The following is a 26,536-nucleotide window of genomic DNA, read 5'->3' as shown; positions in this document are numbered from 1 at the left end:
TCATATAATATTTTAAGCACTGTCCCCCTCAAAGTAGTCCCCTCTACTGGCAATAATACTGTTACCATCGTTTCTTCCATTTTTGGAAAGCCTCCTGGAACGCACTTTCTGGGATGGTGTGCAGGTCTCCTGTCGCACCATCCACAATTATTAAAATAAAGGGAAACCGCAGGGTCTATTGTCACTTTGGCACTAATCTAACGAACAGCTTGTGCACGTGCTCACATCAGCAGCTGTAGATTGCCAACTAACGGTCGGAGTGAAACGCCGTAAACGATAGCTTGTCGGAACCTGCAGCTATGTGCGCTCAGTAGCAGCTGCGCACTGTTTCAGAAGTTAGGTTTCTTTTTAAACACACCTCATACTTTTTTTTACAGTTGTAAATGTATCTCCTGACATTGAACAGCTGTCTGCTGTTAGGGGAACTGGATAATTAGTGTTCAAGCTAGTAGAACTTCATTTCTTGTATGTAAATGAAAAAAAAATGGTTGATATGCGTCGAATAAACTTGTCATAAAATAGTCTGCGAGCCTTTCTTGCCAAATTTTTTAAAGTACCACAAGTGTTTGGTTGCTAGTGATTCCCTTCAGTTCTGGACGACCCAGCAGATTGCTTTTGCCAGAAGCATTTTATGCGTACTGCTCGACATGTTTGTTACACTGCAATTTTTATGAATCCTGTTCATGAAATAAGTGCTTGGTATACTGAAGTTTTGTTCCAAAACCTATATGAGGATGTGCTTCAATGAAACTATTGTTTATTTGCAGAATGGCCTTGGTGAGAAAGGCAGAACAGGTCGCAAGCAGCGAAAGGAACGAAAGAACCGTATGAAGAAGGTTCGGGGAACAAAGAAGGCCAAGGTTGGAGCAGCCGCAGGGAAGAAAGTAAGCTCCGGGTCATCCTTGTTTGGTGTACACTGATTTCGCACTTTGGCTAGTGTATTTATTTTGCCCTTTTAAGTATCTAGGATTTTCATAAGTTTTGTACAGTAATGGTTTTTGTTCGTTCCCTTATTTTGTGTGTATGGTACACTTTTACACCTTGTTACACAGTAAAATTGATGCAGTCTAGAGTGCAATGGCACTGTTCTTTGTAATGATGTGCGTAACTTCAATTTTACAAAGCGTTGTTGTATGTAAGGACTTGCAGATCTGGCGGCTAACTCTTGTATAGCCTCAAACCTTACCACCATATAATCATTGCAGTTTCCCAGGGGCAGCGAAGTACAACTAGTCTGTTGGTTAGTGTAGTGGGCACTGTGCAGGGTGCTTCGTGGCTTTTTGGGGGGATCACTCTGTGGTTTCCAGAAAGCACAAAGAACAGGACACAGGAACACAAGTGCTAACTGCAAACTGTTTTATTCTGCAAGGAAAGTTGAGTCATGCCATCAATAGTGCAGCAGACAAGTGCACAGGACGCGTATGGTTAGCACAAGCTTTCGCAATGCTACCGAGTGAGACTGTGTTTACTTGATTCTAATGCATAATTGTCTGTACATTGGTCAGATACGTAACTGAAACTGTGTTTGGTGGCATTGGTAACGACCTCAGCCCACTTTATGAGACTGACATTTCCAAGCAGACTGGTGGCAACGACACGTTGCTTACATTACAAAAGCTCATTCAGAAGATAAATTATTTTACATGCTTAGCTAGCGGCAGCAGATCAATAGCGCATGCTTTAGTCGTTCTGGACACGTGTGCATCACTGGATGGGCTGGCAAAGTGCATGGGCCACCATTCTTGTATCATGGGGTTTTAAGAAATGTGAAATTAAAAATGCTATAGCTGGAAAGCAATTCAAGTTTACATTCCGGGAAGGTAAATGGCTGCACGTTTAATTTGCTTTGTGATTACGAAAGTTGGAGGCATGCAGCTTTAGTTTATTATAAAAGTTGGATGTGCTTATTTGCGTGCACTGTATTTACTTATTTTGAATCCAAAATTCTGGATGTGCGTAGAATCAGGTAGATGTGGAATCTGCTGCTGCGAAGGGAGTACACAGGTTTCGTTTCAGGTGTCATCTGCTTCATGAAGGGAGTTGTGAAAGTAAAATACCTAACTGGTCAGGGGATAAGTGGTGTGTCTAGCAGAAAAATTAAATCTACAGGTGCAGCCACTGCTAGCGAGAACACTAGAGCCCGTGGCAGCGCTCTGCAGAGCACCACCACTGACGCCTGGCGAAGCGATAGGTGGGAGCACCTGGGGCTTCGTTTGCTACAGTACCTCCCGTCGCTGCTACCATTCGCGCTATTTTGATGTTCGCATTGCCATGTTGTCAACGGCAACGAAGTTTTGCCTAAAGCGGGATTCACACGACAGGATGGATTGCCGATCCAGCCAACGATTGAGCGTGACATAGATCAGTGCCGCCGAATCGCGAAACACTGGAGACGAGGTGCCACCCGCGTCACTTATTTCAGCCCAACCGCTTCATAGTCCTTGGACTAAATCAGCACTCAGTCCCATCATGTAAATCAAGCCTAAAATCTAGGTTATGTATGTGGCTGCATTCTTCTTGGTGCAAAGGTGATAAAAAAGCACAGCTGCATCTGCATTGACAAAAATAAAGAACAGCTAGAGTACACCAACCCTTCGCAACGTCAGTGGGTTTATGGCAAGTACTAATAGACGCATGGCGCTATTATAGTGATCCCAACTTTTGAATTTTGTTCTTCGTAACCCTTTATAAAGAACTGCCACGTTTTGGTACCACTTAATTTCTTTATACCAAGTTGCAGCGCAAGGGCTAGAAAGAGTACGAACGCTGCGTGACTATTCCAGATGGTGATGCAACCAAGTATTTATTCACTAGTTGCTGTTGTTGCCTCGAACACAAGATGCATGTGTCGCTTCTGGAATGCCTCATTGTTTCCTGCCAAGCTGGATTACGGCATGATTGTCGTTGAGAGCGGTGCAGTTCTGCGCTAATATTGCATCATGGGCTCAAACAACACAAGCTGAATGCGTCGTCCTATAGGGACGGTATTCTCAAGCAATCACTCTCAGAGACTTTGGAGACTCCTCGAGTCTCGGCACACTTCATACTGTGTGAAGATAGCAAACTTTGCACAGCGCCAGAAACAGGATCGGCCTAAATGCAGACGCGTCTGGTGCTGAGTCACGCAATATTGCACTAAAGTGAAAATATCCGGAGAAAGTCATCACTCAAGAATACCGCTGCAGCTGTTCGCATAGTCGGATGGCTGCTCATGTTGTGCCCAAGTGGATTTGCCATGGTGCCACTCATAGTCCTCGGAAAGTGAAAATTTCAATTTACACTCGAATCTCGATAATTCGAACTCCAAGGGGCCCAAGAATTTGTTCTAATTAAAGGAAGGACATACTTTTGAAGTGTTTGAGCACCATAGCACGATGCATGAACGGTGCGAGTCGTGAAACATCGTGGTGCGCATAACGAGTGCAACAGCCCACGCCGGCCAACGCTCGGTTTCGGATAACGGCAGAAAACGAAACTTCAGGGAGCGGACAGCACCGCGACGGCCGTTGAAGGTGGGGGAGGAGGGCGGCAGGAAAGCGGATTTGGCCTCGGCAACTCGGCCGCTTCAGGGGCAGTGTCTTCGGTGGCTCCCCTCGCCCTCTCTCGCAGCTCTCTTACCTTCAACGGCAGTGCCTCGAATCTGTTTGAGCCGCGGTGCCGGGCGCCGATGTGAAGCGGCGGTCGTTGGGTTGTTGCGGAGCGCGGTGTAGCAACACCCCAAATAAAAAAATACTGCTCCAGTCAGGTAGACTGCTCCCTCCTTGATAGTGAGATTATATTTGGATGATCAAAACAATGATGCATTTATTTAGGAATAGCATCTATCCCTTAACAGCAGCCACAGTTGTGCCTACAAGTCTGGCAGGTGATATTGGTCGGCCTTTTCCTGTCCTTTGGCTATTCAGTATGCAGAGTGATAAATCAGCCTGCATACATTTGGATTTTGCTGCGCTTGCATGACTACTGAGAGCCACTAGTGAGCATGATGAGACCACCAATGTGCGCGCGGCGAAGGAGAGGAACCATGGCAGACGCACCCAGGTGCTCCGCCGATCGTCTTGCGTTTTGATTGCACCTGCGCTGCAACATGTTGAGAGGCGCCGGCGGGGGCACTGGTCAGATTGCTAGCAGTGGCCGCGGCTGCACCTTCTTAAAGAAGCTGCAGAAAAATACTTAGACGTGCTACAAACCATCATTCCCATGGTGGCTGTGTGGCTGCACCGCCGGAGTTCTCCTATAATTTTAGTTAAAAACTTTTAGCTTGAAACTGTTAAAAAGCACAAGTTTCACTTAATCGCTGCATTTATGAAAAGCCTTGCATATGTGGAAAGGAATGCACCTAGCACAGATACAATGTGCCAGAATGCTTGATAGCTTAGCTCCTGCTGTTGCTCACTTAAAGCGGCAAAACAAAAAAGTGCGGCTTAATTTGTTTTTGTTTTAGTGGAATGTTTTTATTTCTATCGAGGATTCGATATATGTGCTAATTAAACTTCTTTAAAGGAGATTATTCGTGATTTTTAGGAGACGTGAGATGTGGGGACTATTGCAGTCTATTGTAAATTAAGAATGTAGATGTTTACAGTTAACACAGTGTGTCATCTCTAGTGCACCATGTTTTGGAATTATGTAATTTTTTCTCAATTGTATTTCACTTGCTAATTAGGGTGACGGTTCTTTTGGATGCGAATTTGTTCTGTGTGATGTTTTAACATAATATTGCTGTGAATTTGTAAGGTTCCTTGCCTGCTTTGGTGCAGTTCTAATTAGGAAAGATAATGACTGTTGGAGTAAATTTGCTGTGAATTCAGTTCGGCCAGTTGTCACTGCTACCTGTAGATGTTTTTTTTTTTTTTTTTGCACTTTGCAAAATGAAACAAACCAGCTCCTTTGTAATCTTGTATGTTGGGTGTTGTGTATGCACATTTGGGCTTCCTTGCACTGCATGTTTGGCACTTGTTTAATGTAAGCTGTTGTTGGGCTCAAGTTGAAATGCCTGGTCTAAATTTAGCTTGGAGGACAAGCTGGCACTTGGGTTATAAAGGAGCTGAGTCCACTTTGAAAAACTGCAGTGGGTGCACCATCTCTTGCTGACACTTATTTCTCTTGCTTGTCTTGCAGCGCTAATGGGGCTCTCGCTCGCTCTGCTCTGTCATTGGCTTTGGCTGGTCGGGTGCTTTCAAGGTGTCTGCCACCTCTCTCTCTCTCTCTCTCTCTTTTTCAACTGCTGCTGCTGCTTTTATTTTCTCTTTCAGCAATGAGTGGGATGTGTTCAGCTTTTTGCACTGGCTGGATGTTTTGGGTGTGCTGCTGAAATGCCAAATCTCAAGGGTATTCTGTCGATGCCACATAATGTATCAAGTGATTTTCCTCTGTGTGTGCTTCTTGCTTGATTGCTTTGAGAAACTAGGCGAGTTCCTTCAAAGATATTTGGCACAGCTTCAGTGTGTTGTAAGCAAACTCCACTGTGGAGCTGTATGCTTGTGTGCCATTTTAAATACTCTAGAACCCCTCTAATATACGTTCTCCACGGAAGCGCAAGAAACATAAGTGTACCCAGGAAACATAGTCGAACCCACTTATAACGATCCCAGATGTGATTTATTAGTTATAGCGACCACATTTCATTGCATTTCCTATTTTCCCACCCTGCCTATTGAAACTGCGTCCAGATATAACGAACATTTTCAACAGTGGCATACTGTTACAACAAACGCTTCAAAATTGGTCGAGGTTAAAGGTGGGTGCATGTGAAGTTCTGAAGCACGGAATAGCGGCCAAAGTAGGTGCATGGCAACGTGTCCTCCGCTCCAGTCCAACAACGATGAAGATGAGCGAGCACCACATGCGGATTTCAGAAGCCACGAGAAAAGTCGCTCGCTTTCAGCCATGGTAGGGTAACCATGCTTCAGGGCAAGGCAGAATGGCGGCCATGACCTCTGTGATGGCACTTTAGTTTTTGCACAGTTCTATGTGCAGCACCACGTGCAATGTCAGATGTCACGATAGTGCCACTCTAGTTTAGATGGCAGACATTTTTCTACGCCGTTGTTGGGAGGTCGCGGTTCGTCGATGCTTCGTGGCCGATGAGCATCGCAATGGCGTTCTACCTTTTAAACTTGGTACTTTTTCGACCAAACAACATTTAAAAAATGTAACTTCGCGGCTCTCGGCATATGCACGTCTGATGCTGCAGTCATAACATCAAGACTTTTGCAAAATGCTGGCATGCTGCAGCAGTCCCAGCCAACTAGAATGTTTCGCTATCATTGAGAATCCACTCTTGTCCCGCGGATAGTAAAATATATAACAAGCTCTCGAAAAAATGGCAGGTGATCGGAACCATCCGGACTCTATTTTGAGAGCTACAGTGCCGCATTTCGTTGTTTAGATGACTTTTTCGGTGAAAACATTGAGCTAGATGTGGGGAAAAGTGCCGGGAACAAAAAGGAAGATACGTACTAAAAATGCGAATTTCGGACCAAAGTGGTGTCTAATTGTAGCTGTCGCTGGCAGCTTCATTGTTAATTTTTGTGCATTTTGAAGGGGGAGTCACTACTGATACGACCACATTTTGCGAAACTGTCGAATTCGTTATGAATGGGTTTTTGACTATTATGCGAAGATGCTGTTGCATAACACATTGCATGGCTTAGCCTTCTAAAGATTTACAACCGCTAATTTGGACTCGACGAGGAGCAGGGAAAAAAACTTACTGCTTCCACAACTGGCCAAATACGGTGAATTCTCAGATCATTACTTTTGAGGATAGCTTAAAGGGGTCCTGAATCAGCCCTCGCGTTTGGTGAAAAAATAGTCCACGAATAGCATACACTGCTGGGGGAACACCTCAGCCAAATTTTTCAGTCATGCACTGCATGTGGAGCGCACAAGCAGAGCATGAATTCATGTTTTACTCACTCTCTCTCTTTTCAACAGAAGCATTCTCCGCACTCTCTTTAGGCAGCTTTATTTCGTAATGTAGCAGATTCCCATAAGCAGCTGCTATTGGCCAATGGCTGACATCAGTCAAGAAGGGTATTTGGATCAGTGTGCTTCTTTCTACTGTTACTGTGTATATTTATTGATGCGGTTTAATAAACAGGCTGAAGTAAGCAAAAATCTGCTTTCGAATTTACATGAGAATGCCTGAATCGTCTGCTTGTGCTCAGCCGCCCGTGTAGGATATAAACTTTGGCCACCCTGCTTATTGGGTCTCGTTACTTTCAACTTTTTTTGAACACTCAGATAGTCCCGAACGAGAAACATAAGGTTAGACTACACCATGGGTTCTCAAAGTGGGTTCCGCGGAACCTTGGGGTTCCGCAGGCCCCTGCTCGGGGTTCCGCGAGCCACTGATAAATTTCCGTGGTTCCGCGTCACCAAGTGGCTAAAACGGCGAAAACGAGGTGCGCTCGATCCACAGAACCTCCATTATTCATGCCCGTGTGTCAAAAAGCACAGCACAGCGCGTAACGGAAACGCGCGAACTGCGCAATAAATCCGCAAACAGCTTGTAGCCATCCAACCTCCGAAAACGGGCAGCGCGCCTGAGCTTTCGCACTTGAATCTCGGAGGCCGTAATTTACTAACATGCGCATTTCTCCCGTTTGTAGATAGCGTAGGTGCCGATTGTGTGCGCACTGACGTATATGTTGGAGGAATTTAAAAATGTAGAAAAAAAATGCGCGGAACGTCGCAGATAAGCGCGCCGCATAGGAGAAAGAACAGCGCTAGCGTCCAACCGAAACGAAGCGGCGCGCATCGCCATAGTCCTCAGCGGCAATCGTGCGCGGCACTTGATTGACAGCAACGCCGGAGCGCTTCATGCCTAATTGTGCCCTTAAAGACTTTATTCTTGCGTTTATAGCAGCGCGTAACACCGCATTGACGGCATGCCGCATGCCTTCATAAGTGCGTAGTCGCCATCCATGATACGTTGATAACCACCTCAGATTCGTCCGCAGCGGTTGCGGCAAGCAGTAGTTTCGTTTTCACTCGGTGCGGCAGCTGCGTGCCTTCACAACTGCGTAGTTGCCATCCATGGTAACGTCGATAGTGACCGCGGCTTCGTCCGTAGTTCTTGCCACAAACGGTAGTTCCGTTTTGACTTGGGGCGTGCGTCGGCCGCGGTTTTGTTTGTAGCGGTTGCGGCAAGAAATAGTTTTGCTTCGACTCAGTGCAGAGCTGACGAAGATTAAGAGCACCGGCTACATCGCGATGGACGGACAATTTGTTGGCAAGCAGCTGACTGGCGAAAAAATAATCTGGATGTACGCGCGCGAGGCCTTCGCCGCTGCTAGCACTAATCAGTCACTGCGACGATGAGAATTTCAGCTGCCGCACTGGTGTTGTGCTAAATATAAACAGGATTTGCCGATTCATTGCGTAAGTAAAAGCGTGTTGACGTAGTTAAGCATTTATTTGTCTGTTGTCTTGATACCTTCGACATTCGGTTATTTAGGACATCTTAATTCGTTAATTCGGGGGGGGGGGGGGGTGTTCCTTGACGCTTCATGGAGCTTAGCAGGGTTCCCTGGAGCGACCATGCTTGAGAACTCCTGGCTAGACGCCTTGGCAGACTTTTCTTAATATTGAGCTATTGATAGCACTTCAAATACACAAGTTGGATGTGGCTACTATCCGTCGGTCAAGCTGGTGCAGTTCAAGGTCCGCACCACATAGCATGGCCAGACTGGAGCATGTGAGCACGATCGCACATTCAAGCCCTGTTGAGCACAAAGCAAATGCTGTGCATACGCACTACAGTTGCATGTAGCTGCGGTCTGCTATGCAACGTGGAAAGTGTCCCTGATTGCCGCGATGAGTCCGCTTGCCGGATGCGCTGCGGCTCGCTTAGGACAACCACGTTTGGCACGTTGTATGCGCCAATATTGGACATAGTGCTGTCTACATAAACATCCAAAATCAAATTTGAATTGCGTGCTATGGTGACATTCAGTAGGCGGAGCGTTGTGGTCACTGCCCGCTTCTCCGTAGCCTTCACAGAGCAAGGAAGGCATTGAAGGAGCGGGAGCACCGCTAAGGGAATTATACTCGGCCTTTGGTTGCATTAAGGACTTATTGCGGCGAAGTATTTCTGAAATAGTCTATTTTAATTTCAAATACATTTCTTGACTTGGATAAAAGGTGGTTCAGGGCCCCCATAACCTTCGTAACGCGTGACTAGTGCCACGCGCATCAGCTTCTACGAGCAATCGCATTCTTGGCACAGTGTCGGGATCGCTTTGCCCATTGACATGTCCGGTGCTACAAAACGAAGTATATTTGAAAGGGATTGACCGAAAATATGGCCCAAGTTTGTCAATGTGTTGCTGCATAGACATCTGTGTGGCCTGGTCAGTAGTACAGTTAATGCATGCACCAAATCTCTATCTCTCGTCAACATAAGAGATGTTGACCGAGTTGTTATAGCAGGATTATAGCAGTCATTGTCTGGCGCTTCCCTTGCTTAATCACTGCCCTCGTCAGTGCAGACGTTGAGAGTGGAATTGGTGCCACTTGAAGCTGCTTGAAGTTGGCTGGGACTTGTCACTGTTTTATGTGTAAATGAGGTAACGCTGGACGTGTGGAAATCGCACTACAAACAGCAAATGCAGCCTTTGCAAGCCTGGCTTGACTTATTCTGGGATTAGGGTGCAGTTGGAGACAATTGGCTGGGCTTCACTAGTTTCGGTTATGTAGATGCAGCGGTGATGTTTTGGGGACGACGACATATTAAAGGGGATTCAATACATAGGTGTCTATGAGCCCTTTGCTGGGACCAGGCTTCAGCGACATTATACCCTGGAAAATGTATGATCAAGGAACATACATATTAGCGGGGTTCTACTGTATGTACTGTGGCTGACACTCTACAAAGAACTAAGCTATCGCTGTGTTCTTGGCAAGATAGATTTAAAAAAAAGTACATTTAGCCAATTTCAATTGTGGCTTTTTGAGCCTGCCTTATTCTTAATGTGGCACATTGATGCTGTCTTGAACCTTTAAAGCTGGAGCGTGACAGCTTTCTGAATTGCTGTAAGCAAAGGAGCTCAAAAGGCTGTGTGATTGTACTTGTCCACTCAATTTTTGGACAATCCTAGCTAGTATTCACAGTAGTTTGCTTTGTAAGGTTTCAGATTTTACTTGTCCAAATGGCATTTTATTTTCTATTTATAAATTGCCATTGAATTAACTTCTTTGTCACTGATCTATACTTCTGTAAAGTGCTGCCCAGTTTACTAAACCAGCCAGGACTGGGGCAAAATGCTTGCTGCATGCCCAAGCCTTTTATTAATGTGCATGGTTGCCTTGAATTAAAAGTGGTCTTTAAGCTGTAAATTTGCACCTGTAAAGGCTATTCCCTGTAAAACATTTTTATGTTTAAAAAAATCAGTTCTGTGGTTTTACTTAGTTGGTGGTGTTTTGCAATTGGGCTCTACTGTAGTACATAGCTGTAGTAGGTAAAATGATGTAAAATGATGATGCAGTCTGGTGTGTCTTTCATGTTGGACCATATTCTGGAATGGTCACATTCTTGAGCAGCCGCTCAGCACTTTCACTCTTGCACGGCCTGTACTTCTTGCTTGGCACCTCACTAATTCAGTGGGCCCCTTGACATGGGACATTCTACTGCCTATTGTCTCGGTGCGAACTGTAAGCTGCCAAAACTAGCATAACTTTAATGTGCTCTCTTAGTTACCTACATGGTGGGGGAGCATTGCACTCCCAGCCAGCAGTGTCTAGTGGATGGTGGTGTGTTTGGCCAAGAAAAATGCAAGGTTTCTCCAACATGAACGACATATGTTGGGAAAAGGCCAGGGTACATGACAGAAGTCCCTGTGGGTGAAACTGTCATTTGACAGGAAAATGTGCAAACCATGAAGGGAAATGGACAGGAGTGCAACTTACCCATCTCATAATTCATTTGGCACTGCAACTAATGCCCCCGCAGTGTGCCACCTATAGCTTTCTACAGAGCTCCCTTCCATAGCCCCTCTCTGTGCTTTGTTCCTTTTTTCTGCTAGCTGTTGGCACTCGTGAAGTGTGCTGCTGTAAGGACAGGGCTGCAAGAAAACTCAAGTCGCTTAAGAGTGGTGCTTGTTGGCTGGTCGAACCATGTCAATGTCACAAAATGATCAAGTGTGTTAGCTTGTTGGTATTTGCAGCTGAGCCATTCCATGTGAAAGATCAAGCCTCAAAAGCACCCTTTGCCAATTCCGTTAAAACAATTATGTGAATGAGGTTTCCCCGGAGTATTTCTTGGGTCATGTAGCACTCCTTGAAATTTCTTTGAAGAAGCAAAAGCAATAAATTCCAACAAACTTTTGCTTTGTGTAAACTTAATAGCGCTTAGGGGACCAAAAGTTTTTATTTTCAAGAGAAATACTTTGGTGAAGCTTCATTCGCACAATCGCCAACTAGCCAAATGTTTTTCAAAAGAATCATTGAAAGTCACTTTTGGGGTTTCGGACGTTTCGCGTGAAATGACCCAGCCTGAGAAAGTTCTGTAGGTCCATTGCAGCGCCAAACGCTTGCAGTATTATTGTTGTTGCAGCAGGGCACAGGTGCTGCTTTGTGCAACTGTTGCTAGGGGTAGTAGCACGAAATTTCAGTGCCACCTGTATTGCTTGATGAAGCCTTCCTCTGCAGGACATTAGCACCTGCTGCAAATTAACACTCATGTCTATCGTACTCAGTGGTGTATACCATGTGGCTGGAGCATGTATTCATATTGGTAGGATGTAGTAGCAGACAATTTAGCAATCAAGATAGACAACTTGGTGTCCTTCACCTAGAAGGTCAAGTGGAGCCAAGACCTTCCTCGGCACTTGTACAATGGAACCTCGTTGATACCATTCTGTATATTATGTTTCTCGGGATAATACGTTTTTCATCAGGGGCGCGACTCTCGCGTCCCCTGATGTTTTCCCCGCATGGCTCCTGTAATCCGGCTTCGCCGCGTGGTTGTATGGTTGGTGTGGTTTTGTCCCAAGAGCACGTGTGAGACTCCACAAATACAATTTTCGGATGATACGCTTTATTTTCTGGTTCCCGTGAAGATCGTATCAACAAGATTCCACTGTACTTCGTTTCATGCAGGGCAGGAAACACTGTAAAAGCTACACGAGTAGTGCAGCCGTAGAAGTCTCGCTCTACTTCATACCATACCCATATAACCCGCACTCCCAATTATAACAGCGGGGGGGTTATACGCACTCATATACCCTATGGAAATAACAGCATACAGTGCACAGAGCTTTGTAAAAAGTCCATTTGTGGTTGCATGGCTCGTTGATGTCACATCTTCAGCCAGCAGCTCTTCGACGGTCGATTCACATGACGGATGTGACCGCGGACAAATCACTCACGTGACATATGTGAATCGGATCACACCGCTGCTAGCATTCACGTGACAACATGGATGGGGCAGCCCTCACAAATGTGAGCTGGAAATCCCATTGATGATTTGGGTCTCCCCTGTATCACGAAGCCCTTTGCGCTGACCGAATGAGTGGCACGGGAATTGGTGACGTGTAATCACGGGATATGCAATCCGCAAGCTCAAATCGCGATCAACATGCAGGGGTGGGGTTCCCTAGGAGATAATGAAACTTTGAATGGCAGAGAACCTTGCTTTGGCATGTGGCTTCATGGCAGCATTTAGCCAATATGTTTGCACTCGATGTCGAAGCTCTGCACATAGAAAGGAAAAACAAAACATTTTTTGGGGTATGTTGCCTGTAGGCAATATTAGTCAATAAAGGGTTAAATTCTGGGCTTTTACATGCCGAAACCACTATCTAATTACGACTTGCACTGTATTGATTTTGACCACCTGAAGGTTCTTTAACGTGCACCTGATGCACGGTACACAGGCGCTCTTGCTTTCCCACCCCCTTGGCGATGCCGCAGCCGGGACCAAACGCATGCAGCGGCATAGTCGCCAGGCTACCATGTCGGGTTCTTTCATGTAATGAATACATCATGTATGAGACCTAATTTTCCATCGAATTTTATGGTGCATACCTAAAACAGTCAAACCTCGTTACAACGAAACGATATTCCCCTTGAAATCCTCATTGAGATTCATAGTTTCAGTACATGCAATAACAATATAACAAGAGTAATTCTGGCTCCCCCTTCAAGTTCGTTATAACGAGGTTTTACTGTATGTGATGCAATATTTTTTGTTCCCAGATACGAGTAGTTAGAGAAGTCTGTCTGGCCTCCGTAGCGTTGCCTACTTTGTGCGAAACAGAGTATACTATACATGTAGTCTTACTGGGTATGGTAAACGAGATATTTTTGCAGCAAGACAGCGTTGAAGCCTATACAGAATGAATGGCACCTGCCCTCTTCACTGCCATGTTATGTTGCTCTAGGCAAGAAATAGTAACATGTGGTGTACCCTCAAAGCTAATTATCTGAATCTGCCATTCTGTCCAATATGTGAAGAGCTCTAAACAAAATATTTGCTGTGTCACTGTCAACAAATATAGCAAATGCATGCAGTAGGTGTAGGTGATGTTCGGTGAACGTCTGTGCAATATGTTTTACTTACTTGAGTTTCGAGCTTACTGCCATGCACCTTGCTGGTATGCTGTATTCACAGTTAGGAGCACTTGAAGTTGCTGAGAATGTGGTGTAGGTTTTTCTAGGGTGCCTTCATGCAGAAAGTTGACACCATTTACAAGATGTGTCTGTCAGCAAATTTTTCTCACCTGCATCTGCTGGTTCTGTTACTTTCTGCTGAACGTGGTACCCAGACTGGGATATTTCCAGAATATGGCCCAGGTTACTTTTTGAGGTTATGTGCAGCAGTCTATGCAAGCTGTGTTTCCTACTCTTGCTTTTCTAACTTTGAGCCACTGGATGTCTCACATTGAAATTATCTGCACATTCTTACATGATTAATTTGTTTAATTACTGTCGTTTGTGGTTTCTTTCCTAAGTGAACATTACTGATGTCTTTCAGCACCTAAATGGGGCCATTTTTTAATTATCTAAATGCAAATTTTTTCTGTAACATGTGTTAAGACAACTGGAATTTTCAGTTGAAGAGGCATGTTTAGAGGCTCCTCTTGCAATTTTAATAACATGTGGAAATTTACTTGGTGATCGTGCAAGCAGTTGCAGTATTGTGAGCCAGCAGTGCTTATTTTGCACTGACAATTTAACTACATTATATTTTGAATCAGTTTCTCATAAAACCTTTTTTTTTTTATCTCTGCCAGCAGGCAAATGAGTTTACAGTGATATTTGTGGTGTGTTCACTGATAATGGTTGTCATTTTCAATTGGAGCTCTTATGCCCTACTTATGGCACTCATTCATTTCAGTGTGGGCTGGAATAAGGTGGTGTGCAACATTACCTGCCGGGGTTGCTTAGTGGCTATGGTCGTGGGATCGAAAAAAACCGCCCACGGCGGCCGCATTTCGATGGGGGCAAAATGCGAACACACCCGTGTACTTAGATTTAGGTGCATGTTAAAGAACCCCAGGTGGTTGAAATTATTCCGGAGTCCCCTTTTACGGCGTGCCTCATAATCAAATTGTGGTTTTGGCTTGTAAAACCCCATAAATTTGCAAGTTATTAGTGTAGGTGGCTGACGCAGAACCTTTCTCACGTTGCAAGCTGAGCAGAAAATCGCTGTCCGAGTAATAGGTGGCAAGGACTGGTTTACTGCCAATTTTAATGCTGCACAAAAAAAAAATGAGAACAGTTTCTTGAGGCTTGCTGAACCAAGGATCACTCTTTTGCCTGTCTTCAGCCCAAATTGAAAGTGTAGTCAATGTAGGCTGCATGATTATGCAAAAATGTCAGTTTGCATAAAATTAACTGTGTGCCCTATCTTTTTCAGTGACCTGGGACCCACCCCAAGAATGGTTGCGCCGCCACGTGTACATTTGGCCACCTCAATAAATGTGGATGGCGCACAACACCTGTTTCTACTTCACTTGTACAATAGTGTGCATGGTTAGGCTCGTAAGGGGCAGTTGGCAGGTTATGCAATGTTTGCGAAAAATGAGAAAATCGGTCAGTGACTGTTTTCTCACATCAAGTTTGACACTTTTGTGCATCAATGCATAAAAGGATGTTTTGTTAAGAAATTACCTGGAACGCCAATGCATTTCTCCGCAAAGTTTGGGAATTAATCTTGGGAAACTGGTGTCATCCTGAGAATTCGTTTCACGTGGATCCACCTTGCGAACTTCACGGCTAGAATTTGTAAATTGCAATATGGGCCATAAGGTTATGAGTTAAAAACTTAATTAGCAAATTTTTGTTAGTCGATTATGCATTTCAATTTCTAGTGCAAGTAATGGCTTCCTCTTCGAGTAGACCAGCTCGTGAACTAGAATTGTGCTATCTGCCACAGGCTACTTTTTGAAAAAAATTTTGTTTGCTGAAACACCCTGTATATGCCGCGGAAGTGGTCCGTTTATTTGGTCACACAGGGTGCGTACAGGTCCTTGAAAATCCTTGAAATTGAGAAGTGAGTTTTCAAGGCCCTTGAAAGTCCTGGAATTTTTTTCCTTCCTTGAATTTCGCGAGCAATGCACTCTGATATCGCCATTGCGACCTCCTTGCTGTGGCAGATCGGCGTCGATCGCCACAGCGCTCTGTCGCTGAGGCGCCGCGTGCGAGGGCGCTGCGAACGAACTTGGGCTTTAACTGGAATGGGGCGGAGACGCGCTCCGCGGCATATTCAACGTACTTTCGCTGCGGGTGCCAAGGCCGATTGCACACTGTACGCTCTTAAAATAGTGCTTTATTTCAACTGCAAATTTATGTGTGCATCGTTTTGCCAAACATATATATTTGAGGCATGGATTATACAATGCGACGTCTTTAATTTTTCTGTCGTTGTCAAGCGCGTCGTCTGCTAGCGAGCGCGCGGACGCTGGCGGACGTCTAGTTTTTCTCGCAGAACGTCTGTGCAGTACGTTTTTTTTTTTTTAATGCTTTAGTTGCTTTGGTGCGCCCATGGCTCTTGACGGCCGGTACCAAATGTAGTTTTAGCCAGGTGAACTACTGTTTTTACCACTCTCTTCTAAAAGTAACTTGTATCTCTGCAACATGAAGCTACGTAAGAAAATTTTATTATTGATATCGTGTCATTCTAAGCGTGCTTGTTGGTGGATGTTGATGAGGGACAATGGTCGTAAAAAACAATATTAGAGTGAAATAAAGCAGGTTTATTAACTGCGTGGCGCGAAGAATGACCAATGTGTTCCTAGGTAATTCAATCAAAGGGTACATAGACATATTTTACGATATATATATGTAGGGGAAAAATAAATATTCTAACTGCACTAATTGAAAAAGTGAACTCCCGACCGGAAAAGCGCACGTGTTTGCAGTAACAAACACACTTATTAGTGAATACTGCACATAAAACTCTCAATCGCAGAAATAGTCGTAGCAGGCAAAACCATATATATATATATATATATATATTGCAACGTGATTTACTCACGTGTAAACGTCAATGAAGGCGAGAAACGTCAAGAAGCGGCGAGGCGACCAGCAGCCAAAATCCGGGCAAGCGCAAGCTCGGGGCGCGTGGTTAGCACCAACACTGGCTTGCTAGCTGGCTTCTTCGTCGTCGTCTTGTCTTCATTACATTGGCCCCCGGGAAATAGCGTAGCCATCCTGGCGTTGACAGTAAGAGGGGTCATAATAGGGCTTGAGGCGACTCACGTGAACGATTTCTCGACCACGACGACGTAAGTCTTGGGACGGTGTCAAAGGCTCAACGTCTGGAGATGTCCGAGCGAGAATGCGGTAGGGCCTATGATATCGGGCCAATAATTTAGACGAAAGGCCAGGCGTACTCGGAGGAATCCAAAGCCAAACTAGGGCACCGGTCGCGAAAGTAGTGAGAGATAGGTCGGTGTCGTGCCTGAGCTTCTGGTGACCTTGGTCCTCGGTTGTCAATGAAAGGGCCAATTGTCGACAATCTTCGGCACACTTGGCGACATCAGAAATTGCAGTGTACTCAGATGAGTCAGGTGTGTAGGGAAGCATAGTGTCCAGCGTGCATGATGGCTCACGTCCATACAAGAGAATGAACGGCGAGAATCCTGTATAGTCGCGTGCGTAGCAGTGTTGTACGCATTTCTGACGAATGGAAGGACGGTGTACCAATTGGTCTGGTGTGACGCCGTGTACATAGTCAGCATATCCCCCAGAATGCGATTAAATCGCTCAGTGAGGCCATTAGTTTGCGGATGATATGCACTTGTCATGCGATGAACGATGTTACACTGAACGAGCAAGGCTTCAATAGCACCAGACAGGAAAACACGTCCCCTGTCGCTTAAAAGTTCACGGGGAGCACCGTGGCGCAGTACGAAGTTGCGTAAGATGAAAAACGCAACGTCGCTTGCTGTGGCTGTGGGCAAAGCTGCAGTCGGCGTAACGCGTGAGGTGGTCCACGCCGACAATTAACCACCTATTCCCAGAGTGGTCGAGGGAAGCGGGCCGTATAAGTCGATATCGACGCGGTCGAATGGACGGGCCGGGCAAGGGAGAGGCTGAAGTGTACCGGCCGGGCGTTGAGGTGGAGTCTTGCGCCGCTGACAGGCAGTGCAAGCACGTATGTACTTGCACACAAATGCATACATTCCGCGCCAGTAGAATCGCTGCCGCAGGCGATTGTAGGTCTTGAGAACGCCGGCGTGAGCGCTTTGTGGGTCAGTGTGGAAAGCAGCGCATATGTCCGCGCGCATGTGGCGAGGTACAACTAGAAGCCACGTTCGGCCATCAGACACGTAACTCCGGCGATAAAGGAGATCGTCGCGAATAGTGAAATGGGCGGCTTGGCGACGGGATAAGTGGATGGGTCAATGAGAAAGTCAAGGAGTTGACAAATCCACGCACCCTTGCGTTGCTCCGACGACATGTCTGCGAAGTCAATAGGCGACAAGGGAGCCGAAGACGCTGACGGGGAATCCGTGTCAGACGCTAGCGGCGAGCGGGACAGTGCATCAGCGTCCGAGTGTTTGCGGCCGGATCGGTACACAACAAGGATGTCGTAGTTTTGCAGGCGAAGCGCCCAACGACCGAGGCGTCCCGAGGGATCTGTCAGCGACGAGAGCCAGCATAGAGCATGATGGTCCGTGACGACGTCGAAAGGGCGGCCATAAAGGTACGGATGAAACTTAGCCAAAGCCCATGCAAATTATGGCGAGGCACTCTTTCTCGGTGACAGAAAAATTACACTCGGCTTTCTTGAGCGTTCGACTCGCGTAGGCAACGACGTATTCTTGGTATTCTGGTGTTTTTTGAGCCAATACCGCACCAAGGCCAACACCGATGGCGTCAGTATGGATCTCCGTAGGCGCATTAGGGTCAAAGTGACGAAGTATTGGTGGCGACGTTAGTAAGCGCCGTAGCGTTCGAAAAGATTCGTCGCATTCTGTTGATCAAGCAGACAGGCCGTTAGAGGCGGTCAGAAGGTTGGTAAGAGGCGCGATGATGGTAGCAAAGTCGGGCACAAATCGACGAAAATACGAGCACAGCCCAATGAAACTTCTAAGTGTTTTCAAGGAATTGGGCTTGGGATATTCGGCTACGGCACGGAGCTTCGCGGGGTCTGGAAGAACGCCCTCCTTGCAGACGACATGGCCTAGTATCGTCAACTGGCGTGCAGCAATGTGGCACTTCTTTATGTTAAGTTGAAGGCCAGCAGAGGCGAGGCACGTGAGAATCGCACGAAGACGAACAAGGTGAGTTGGAAAATCGCGAGAAAAAACGACGATGTCGTCAAGGTAGCAGAGGCAGGTATTCCACTTGTAGCCACGAAGGATGTTATCCATCATCCGTTCGATAGTAGCTGGGGCGTTGCACAATCCGAACGGCATGACGTTAAACTCATACAGTCCGTCAGTAGTGACAAAAGCCGTCTTAGGTCGGTCAGGGTTGGCCATTGGAACTTGCCAGTAACCCGAGCGCAAATCCAGTGACGAGAAATATTCTGCCCCTTGCGAACAGTCGAGAGCATCATCGATGTGGGGCAACGGGTATACATCCTTCCGAGTTATCTTAATGAGGCGGCGGTAGTCAGCACAGAATCTGATAGATCCATCCTTTTTGCGCACAAGTACAACAGGAGAGGACCAGGGGCTCTGGGACGGCTGAATGACACCACGCGTAAGCATATCATCCACTTGTTCATTGATAATACGCCGTTCTGCCGCAGAAACTCGGTATGGTCGTTGGTGTAAGGGCGCATGGGAACCGGTGTTAATGTGGTGTGTGACGCTTGTTGTACGACCTAAAGATGGTTGAGCGCAATCGAAGGAGGAGCGGAAGTCTCGAAGAAGGGCCAGGAGTTCGCTGCGTTGTGTTGACGATAGATCGGCAGCAGTAGAAGGGTGGAAACTGGACCCGAAGGTTTGGGAACAGGTGATGTCATGGCATTCAGTTGAAGGTGGGGTTGGTCCTCTGCAAACTCAAGGGAGCGCAGGAGATCAGCACCTTGAATGTAACCCAAAGATTCCCCACGAAGTAATGTAACGGAGGATGGGAGCCAGTTGGAAACGAACATAGTAGTAGCACTCAACTGTAAGTACAGCAAACGACAGTCGTAAGCCGCGACGGCGGAGTAGTACCTCCGATGGGCCAAACAGAACAGTTCCGTCAGGGGCGGCCGTACAGGACAGAGGCACAAGGATCGACGTTTTAGGGGCAATATCTATGTCCGCAGCAACGACCAGTTTGTGAGCGTCGGGATGATTATCCATCGAAAGAGAGGTTTGCAGTGGCGTAAGGGCCACTTCTGCACGGGAGCAGTCTATCACGGCGCGATGACGTAAAAGGAAGTCCCATCCGAGAATAACGTCGTGAGAGCATGACGGCAGCACGAAAAACTCGATCACATAAAGTTCACCTTGAATAGCGACACGTGCGGTGCAAACAGCTGAAGGCGCAATGCACTGTGAGCTGGCAGTGCGGAGCATTAGTCCCGAGAGCGACGTGGTCACTTTTTTTGATCTTGCGGCATAGGTTTTCGCAGATAACCGAAACAGCGGCCCCCGTGTCAATAAGCGCTAATGCGGCGGTTCCTTCAACGTCGACGTCGATAATGTTTTGCGGCGAAATAGATGGAGGCCTTGGGCAGTTCGACGCGCATGCAGCTTTTGCCTCCGGAACTGCAGCGATCAGTCGGCGACGCATGGGTGATAGAGAGCGTCGTCGCGGAGATAGGGACCGGCGGTTAGCAGAGGCTGGTTGCTCGTCAGGGACGTACCTTGGTGGCGACCGGGCAGACGAAGGAACAGGCCTGCCCACAGTGGCGCACCGACGGGGGGGGGGGATTCGGGGGTTGTAACCCCCCCCCCCCCTGAGGCCGACTTAACCCCCCCTTTTGTTTAACCCCTTTTCTTTCCTTAGGCATTTGAGTACTGCAACTAAGATGTAAGACGCGCAATCGTCTGCACACTCGCAAAAAGCGCATTTTTTTGACAATTTGCTGTGAAGAAATCGAAATTAGTGCTGTTTAGATGGTATTGGCAAACTGTCAACCCCCCCCCCCCCCCCCCCCCCCCCCCTGGCAAATATCCTGGGTGCGCTACTGCCTGCCCATGACGTCAAATGGCGAAGGTGGACATCGGCGACAGTGGCGGGCGACGTGTCCAGCGACACCACAGGCGAAGCAGATGGGCCTACTGTCTGGCGTTCGTCACGCGACGGGGCGGCGGAGGAACAAAGCCGAAGGTCTCGAGAAGGCGAGCGGCGCAGCATTCGCGGTCGTCGGCCAGGCATGGGTCGGCATCGCAGGTCGAGCATACGGCGCAGGATGTTGAGGGGGCCGAGCCGCGACGGAAGCGTAGGTAAGTGGCGCAGTGACGGGTGGTTGGTGAGTCACAGGCGGGAGGGCCTCAGCAACCTGGGTCCGAATGACGTGTTGAAGGTCCGGAGCCAAAGACTGCGAAGGCTCGTGCATGAGAGGTAGCAATGAAAGCTGACGCGCTACCTCTTCCCGGATGAGGTCCTTGATGGTAGATAGCAGCGGCTGTTGATCAGCAGGGTGGGCAGCTAGGTGCAAGCTCGATAGTGTGTCTGGCGTCATGAGGGCTTGGCGGGCGATCGTGCGCTGCCTACGCAACTCGTCAAAGCTTTGACACAAAGAGACGAGTGCCGCGATCGTGGTGGGATTTCTAGCGAGCAGCATCTGAAAAGCGTCGTCCTCGATGCCCTTCAGTATGTGCTTGATTTTCTCCCACTCTGTCATGGTGGGGTTGACGCGGTTGCAGAGATTCAGCACATCCTCGATGTAGCCCGTGTAATTCTCCCCTGGATGTTGCGCACGTTCACGCAAGCGCTGCTCTGCGCGAAGCTTGCGGGCCGTAGGCCGACCAAAGACGTCCGAAATGGAAGTCTTAAAAACTGACCAAGTGGGTATGTCGGTCTCGTGGTTGCGATACCACAGTTGCGCGATGTCCGCGAGATAAAACATGACGTGATTCAACTTCGTTGAATCGTCCTATTTGTTATTGGCGCTGACCCGTTCGTATGTCGACAACCAGACTTCAACATCGGAGTCACCTGAGCCGTTGAAGATGGGCGGATCCCGCTCACGGTATACACGGCGCTGCAGGTGGCAGGCGCTGCCGAAAGGTCAGTCTGAGTCGAGGTGTTGACCATCATGGGTGCAGGAACCGAAGGGAGCGTCCGGGAGCGGAGTTCCAGGTTGGTGCGTGGGACCCACGCAGCCTCAACCAAATGCAACGTGATTTATTCACGTGTAAATTTCAATGAAGGCGAGAAACGTCAGGCGAACGTCAAGAAGCGGCGAGGCGACCAGCAGCCAAAATCCGGGCAAGCGCAAGCTTGGGGCGCGTGGTTAGCACCAACACCACTGTGGCTTGCTTGCTGACTGCTTCGTCGTCGTCGTCTTGTCTTCTTCATTGCAATATATATATATATATATATATATATATATATATATATATATATGCAAGTGTTATAGATATACTGTACGACGCCGAATAGTCGTTTCCGTTCGAATGTAACGCATGACAGCACTGTTGAAGTCTCAAAGGTGGGTGACCGATGCAAAAGAGGACTTATTCCGAATGATTGTGCTGCCGGAGACTCGTGGCTGTTGCGCAGAGGCGCAGTTCCTGAGAGAATTAACGCACTGGCGTTAATAAGTCCTGCTTAACAAGTTCCTAGCTGTCATTCAATATAAACGCTCCGTTTTGGGGCAGCCTGTAAATCTGCTAACTTGATTCCGACAAGGAAAGCTTTTTTTGACAGCCTCACCATGTTTGCAACCCATTAAAACAGGGTGCCCCATGTGGTACCACACTTATCTTCAACGAACGCAACAGATATGTACATTTCTCTACGTGTATGTGAGACATGCCGTTTCTTTAATTGTTTCATTATGGTCGTTATGATAGTGCACAGGATAACTGAAAGCAGCCGTTTATAATATATAAGCTGGTGAGTTGAGCGGTCATACATTTGGGAACGGCATTACATTTATGTATGAAATATAGGATAAGCTTAACATGTTTTTCTCGGAAATCAGACTCGGGAATAGTTTATTTTGTTTACACCCCTAGAAAAAAGCTGAAGGACGCAGCCACCGGTTTTTCTTTCTTTTTTTTTAATTTAAACAAATTCTTTGGTTTTACGTGGGAAAACCACGATATGATTATGAGGCACCCGGTTTTGTTTTCACCACCTGGGGTTCTTCAACGTGAACCTAAACAGAAGCACACGAGTCTTTTTCCATTTCGTTCCCATCGCGAATTCCGCGACCTGGGGCCGTATTCTGTAACGCTTCGGTTTTCGAAGGATTCGGTTTGGCGGTGGCGTCACATTGGGGCGGTCCGTTGACGTAATGAAAACAAGTGAAAAGACAGAGACCAATCGGCGCGAAGGTTTCTTTTTGTGGCAGTGAACGTCACAAACCGAGTAAAAATTTAGCAATTTACGAGCGCTTCTTGGTAAATAAAAATAATTTTTTCATGGTATTGATGAGGTTTACGTTTTTCATCATGAAACGTCTGTGAGTTGTACCGGCGGTGAGTGACTTAACGAATTTTGTTTGTTGACCCATTTATGCCGCTAGGTGGGACGTCCTACGCTAACTTCGCGCTGCGGCCAAAATACACACTCAAGTTCATCGCACAGTCGGAGCGATGTCTCTTTTGAGAATCTGAATTGTCGTCTGAATCCCTCGTCTGTCATCTCAAAGGCGTCTTGTCGAGGTTGTCGCTGTCTATCACGGAGGCTCGCTAAAACCACGATAACAGGCGCCACAGGCACCGCACACGCTGTCATTTCGCTCCGAGTGCCGCGATCTCGCCCGTGCACACGGCACGCACAGGCTCTGCACACGGCACACCGCGCTTCGGATCAGACCGAAGCAGCGCGCGCGGCTTCGCTTCGTAGCAGACGACAAATTCGGTTTCCGCGTGATTGACATGTGCGTGACGTCATCAAAAAATGCGTTCGCGCCCTGAGGCGATGGCGTCACCCAGGCGGCGACCAATCGCTGCACGCAAACCGAATCCTTCGAAAACCGAAGCGTTACAGAATACGGCCCCTGGATTCAACCCGCGAGCTCCAGTTTAGCAGCGCAACGCCGTACCCACTATATAGCCACTAATTACGCTACAGCGCAGGCTTTCTTTCCTTTTTCTTTTTTGAAGTATCGACTGGAAAGAGAGAGAGAAAAAAAATCTAAAGGAAAGACAGGGAGGTTAACCAGAGATTATCTCCGGTTGGCTACCCTGTACCGGGGGAGGGGTAAAATGATTCGACAGGAGAGAGAGAGATCGAAAATAAGTATAAAAAAGGGAAAAAAAGGATACAAAATTAAATCACACACACACACACACACACACACACACACACACACACACACACACACACACACACACACACACACACACACACACACACACCACACACACACACACACACACACACACACACACACACACACACACACACACACACAAAACAGAACTGTTTCTGTGGGCACAGTCAGGCAGTCTGCGAAGGCGTTCTAGTGTAGTGTTGCATAGTGTCAACGTCCCATCCTACGTCACACAGTGTAGAGTCACAATTTGTCTTTTAAGTATCGCAGCAGTGCCTTCAAGGCGGCTCGCGCTGTTGTTCGTGTAGGCCAGTTTCCAAGGATGTTGATTTGCGTTATTGGGCGTTTGTCCAGTTGATCTATCGTGGCTGAGAGTGCTGCTCTCTGCGGGTTGAAACGAGGGCACTCGCAAAGAAGGTGTGCGATTGTTTCGTTGCACCGAAACAATCGCCATCGAAAGCTTTCACGACAGCAAACATGCGGCGCTGACACGTAGAAGCGAACGCCGAACACAAACTCAGCGGGCCAGCGGCTAGTAGCGAGATGCCTAGCGATGGCGGACGGTCGGTGCAGGCGGCGGATATGACGTCACGTGCAAACTATGTATATGATACACCGCCTGTTTCATGCCGCAGGGCAAACTGTGGAATTAAGGAAATATATAATATTCGGTGGCACTGAGCGAAATTCGGTCCAATCCAGTTTGAGAAACATGTCTCGATAGACTTCTCCCTGTTTGCAAACAGTGTGACGTCACCGCGAACGCCCCTCCCATCTGCGCGCCTCCGAAGCGGGTGCTGGGGCCGTATTCTGCAACGCTTCGGTTTTCGAAGGATTCGGTTTGGCGGTGGCGTCACATTGGGGCGGTCCGTTGACGTAATGAAAACAAGTGAAAGGACAGAGACCAATCGGCACGAAGGTTTCTTTTTGTGGCAGTGAACGTCACAAACCGAGTAGAAATATAGCAATTTACGAGCGCTTCTTGGTAAATAAAAATAATTTGTTCATGGTATTGATGAGGTTTACGTTTTTCATCATGAAACGTGTGTGAGTTGTACCGGCGGTGAGTGACTTAACGAATTTTGTTTACTTCGGTTGACCCATTTATGCCGCTAGGTGGGACGTCGTACGCCAACTTCGCGTTGCGGCCAAAATACACACTCAAGTTCCTCGCACAGTCGGAGCGCTGTCTCTTTTGAGAATCGGAATTGTCACCTGAATCCCTCGTCTGTCATCTCAAAGGCGTCTTGTCGACGTCGAGGTCGTCGCTGTCTATCACGGAGGCTCGCTAAAAGCGCGATAACAGGCGCCACAGGCACCGCACACGCCGTCCTTTTGCTTCGAGTGCCGCGATCTCGCCCGTGCACACGGCACGCACAGGCTCTGCACACGGCACACCGCGCTTCGGATCAGACCGAAGCAGCGCGCGCGGCTTCACTTCGTAGCAGACGACAAATTCGGTTTCCGCGTGATTGACATGTGCGTGACGTCATCAAAAAATGCGTTCGCGCCCTGAGGCGATGGCGTCACCCAGGCGGCGACCAATCGCTGCACGCAAACCGAATCCTTCGAAAACCGAAGCGTTACAGAATACGGCCCCTGGTTGGCAAAAAAACGTTCATGCGACCTGTTCTCTCTGCATACGAGCGCTGCTTGTATATCAACTGCTGCGATCGTAAGTCCGGCATAGTGCTATTTTTTGAAGTGACAGCATATACGAACTGTGTTTAGGAAGTAGAATCGTCCCCGTTTTGCCGGTACAACAATGTAACGTTGTTGCCGACTGCATGGTTCCCGTAAGTCAGCGTGTTGTGATTTCGTAAAAGTGCGCCTCTTCCGTATATAAAACATCCACAAAAATGTATTATTCCTCGAAAACGAACATTTTATTAGAAATGAGGTACATTTTCGCGGCGACAAAGTGATACGTCGCTAAATGACTGGCCTTCGAACACAAGTTTGTATGACAGTGTCGTGAATGCACTGATTTGCGCCCCATTTACACTGTAGCTTTAAACGATACACAAGACGAACTTCGTCTACAACTATACGGCGGCTCAGTGGAGCCGTACCAAGTAGCGGCGCCTAAATTCAGATAAGGGAGAAATGCAGAAGAAACTTATTGCCCTGCTTTAGGAGCACGGTAAGGCACCCCTGGTGGACAAAATTATTCCGGAGTCTTTCGTTACATTGTCCCCCATAAGCCGGTGTGCAGCTTAGGGATGTTAAACACCATAATTTATTTTAATTATTAGTCTCGGTCATGTGAATGTACAAAACAAAAGCTTACATAAGTAATAATTCGTTGCGCGGTTACTTCGCTGCTCTCAACTTATAAGACCCAACTTTTGCATGTTTATGTGCATCATCACAGCATGAAGTCCGGCCGTAAAGGCAAATATACGAATAACAAAAAAAAAAAAAAAAATGAAAGTTCAGTTTCACTTTAAATCCGCGAGATCTGCGTTAAATCGCGATAATTTCAGTGGTTTGCTTTTGGGCATTCCCCGTGCTTAAATGTATACAGGCAGCTTCGGCAGTGGTCAAAACATCGTAGGAGCTCATTTGTAGTCATACCTCTTAGTCGATATATTATGCCCAAACGAAGTTTTTAAACATTTTTTTCTGCACACAGCGCGGATGGCCCCGAAATACATGCGCTCACTAATGATCGCGTCTCATCAT

General features: G+C 47.3%; 1 protein-coding gene across 2 annotated transcripts in view; it reads left to right on the top strand.

The window, feature by feature from the left end:
* LOC119437269 (40S ribosomal protein S24) overlaps nt 1-14,945 on the top strand; it is a 28,141-nt gene extending 13,196 nt beyond the window's left edge. The window contains exons 4-6 of one of the 2 annotated variants that reach the window (XR_005189303.2): nt 768-884; nt 5,122-5,184; nt 14,867-14,945. Coding sequence is in view for 1 of the 2 variants with exons in the window: in XM_037704311.2 (XP_037560239.1) it covers nt 768-884; nt 14,867-14,869 (120 nt within the window). In the remaining variant the exon portion in view is untranslated. The remainder of the gene's footprint in view (nt 1-767; nt 885-5,121; nt 5,185-14,866) is intronic. The other variant, XM_037704311.2, reaches the window with a different exon arrangement.
* Nucleotides 14,946-26,536: the final 11,591 nt, after the last annotated feature.

This window comes from Dermacentor silvarum, chromosome 1 (assembly GCF_013339745.2).
Source record: "Dermacentor silvarum isolate Dsil-2018 chromosome 1, BIME_Dsil_1.4, whole genome shotgun sequence".
NCBI lineage: Eukaryota > Metazoa > Arthropoda > Arachnida > Ixodida > Ixodidae > Dermacentor > Dermacentor silvarum.
This window is presented reverse-complemented; position numbering and strand designations above follow the sequence as displayed.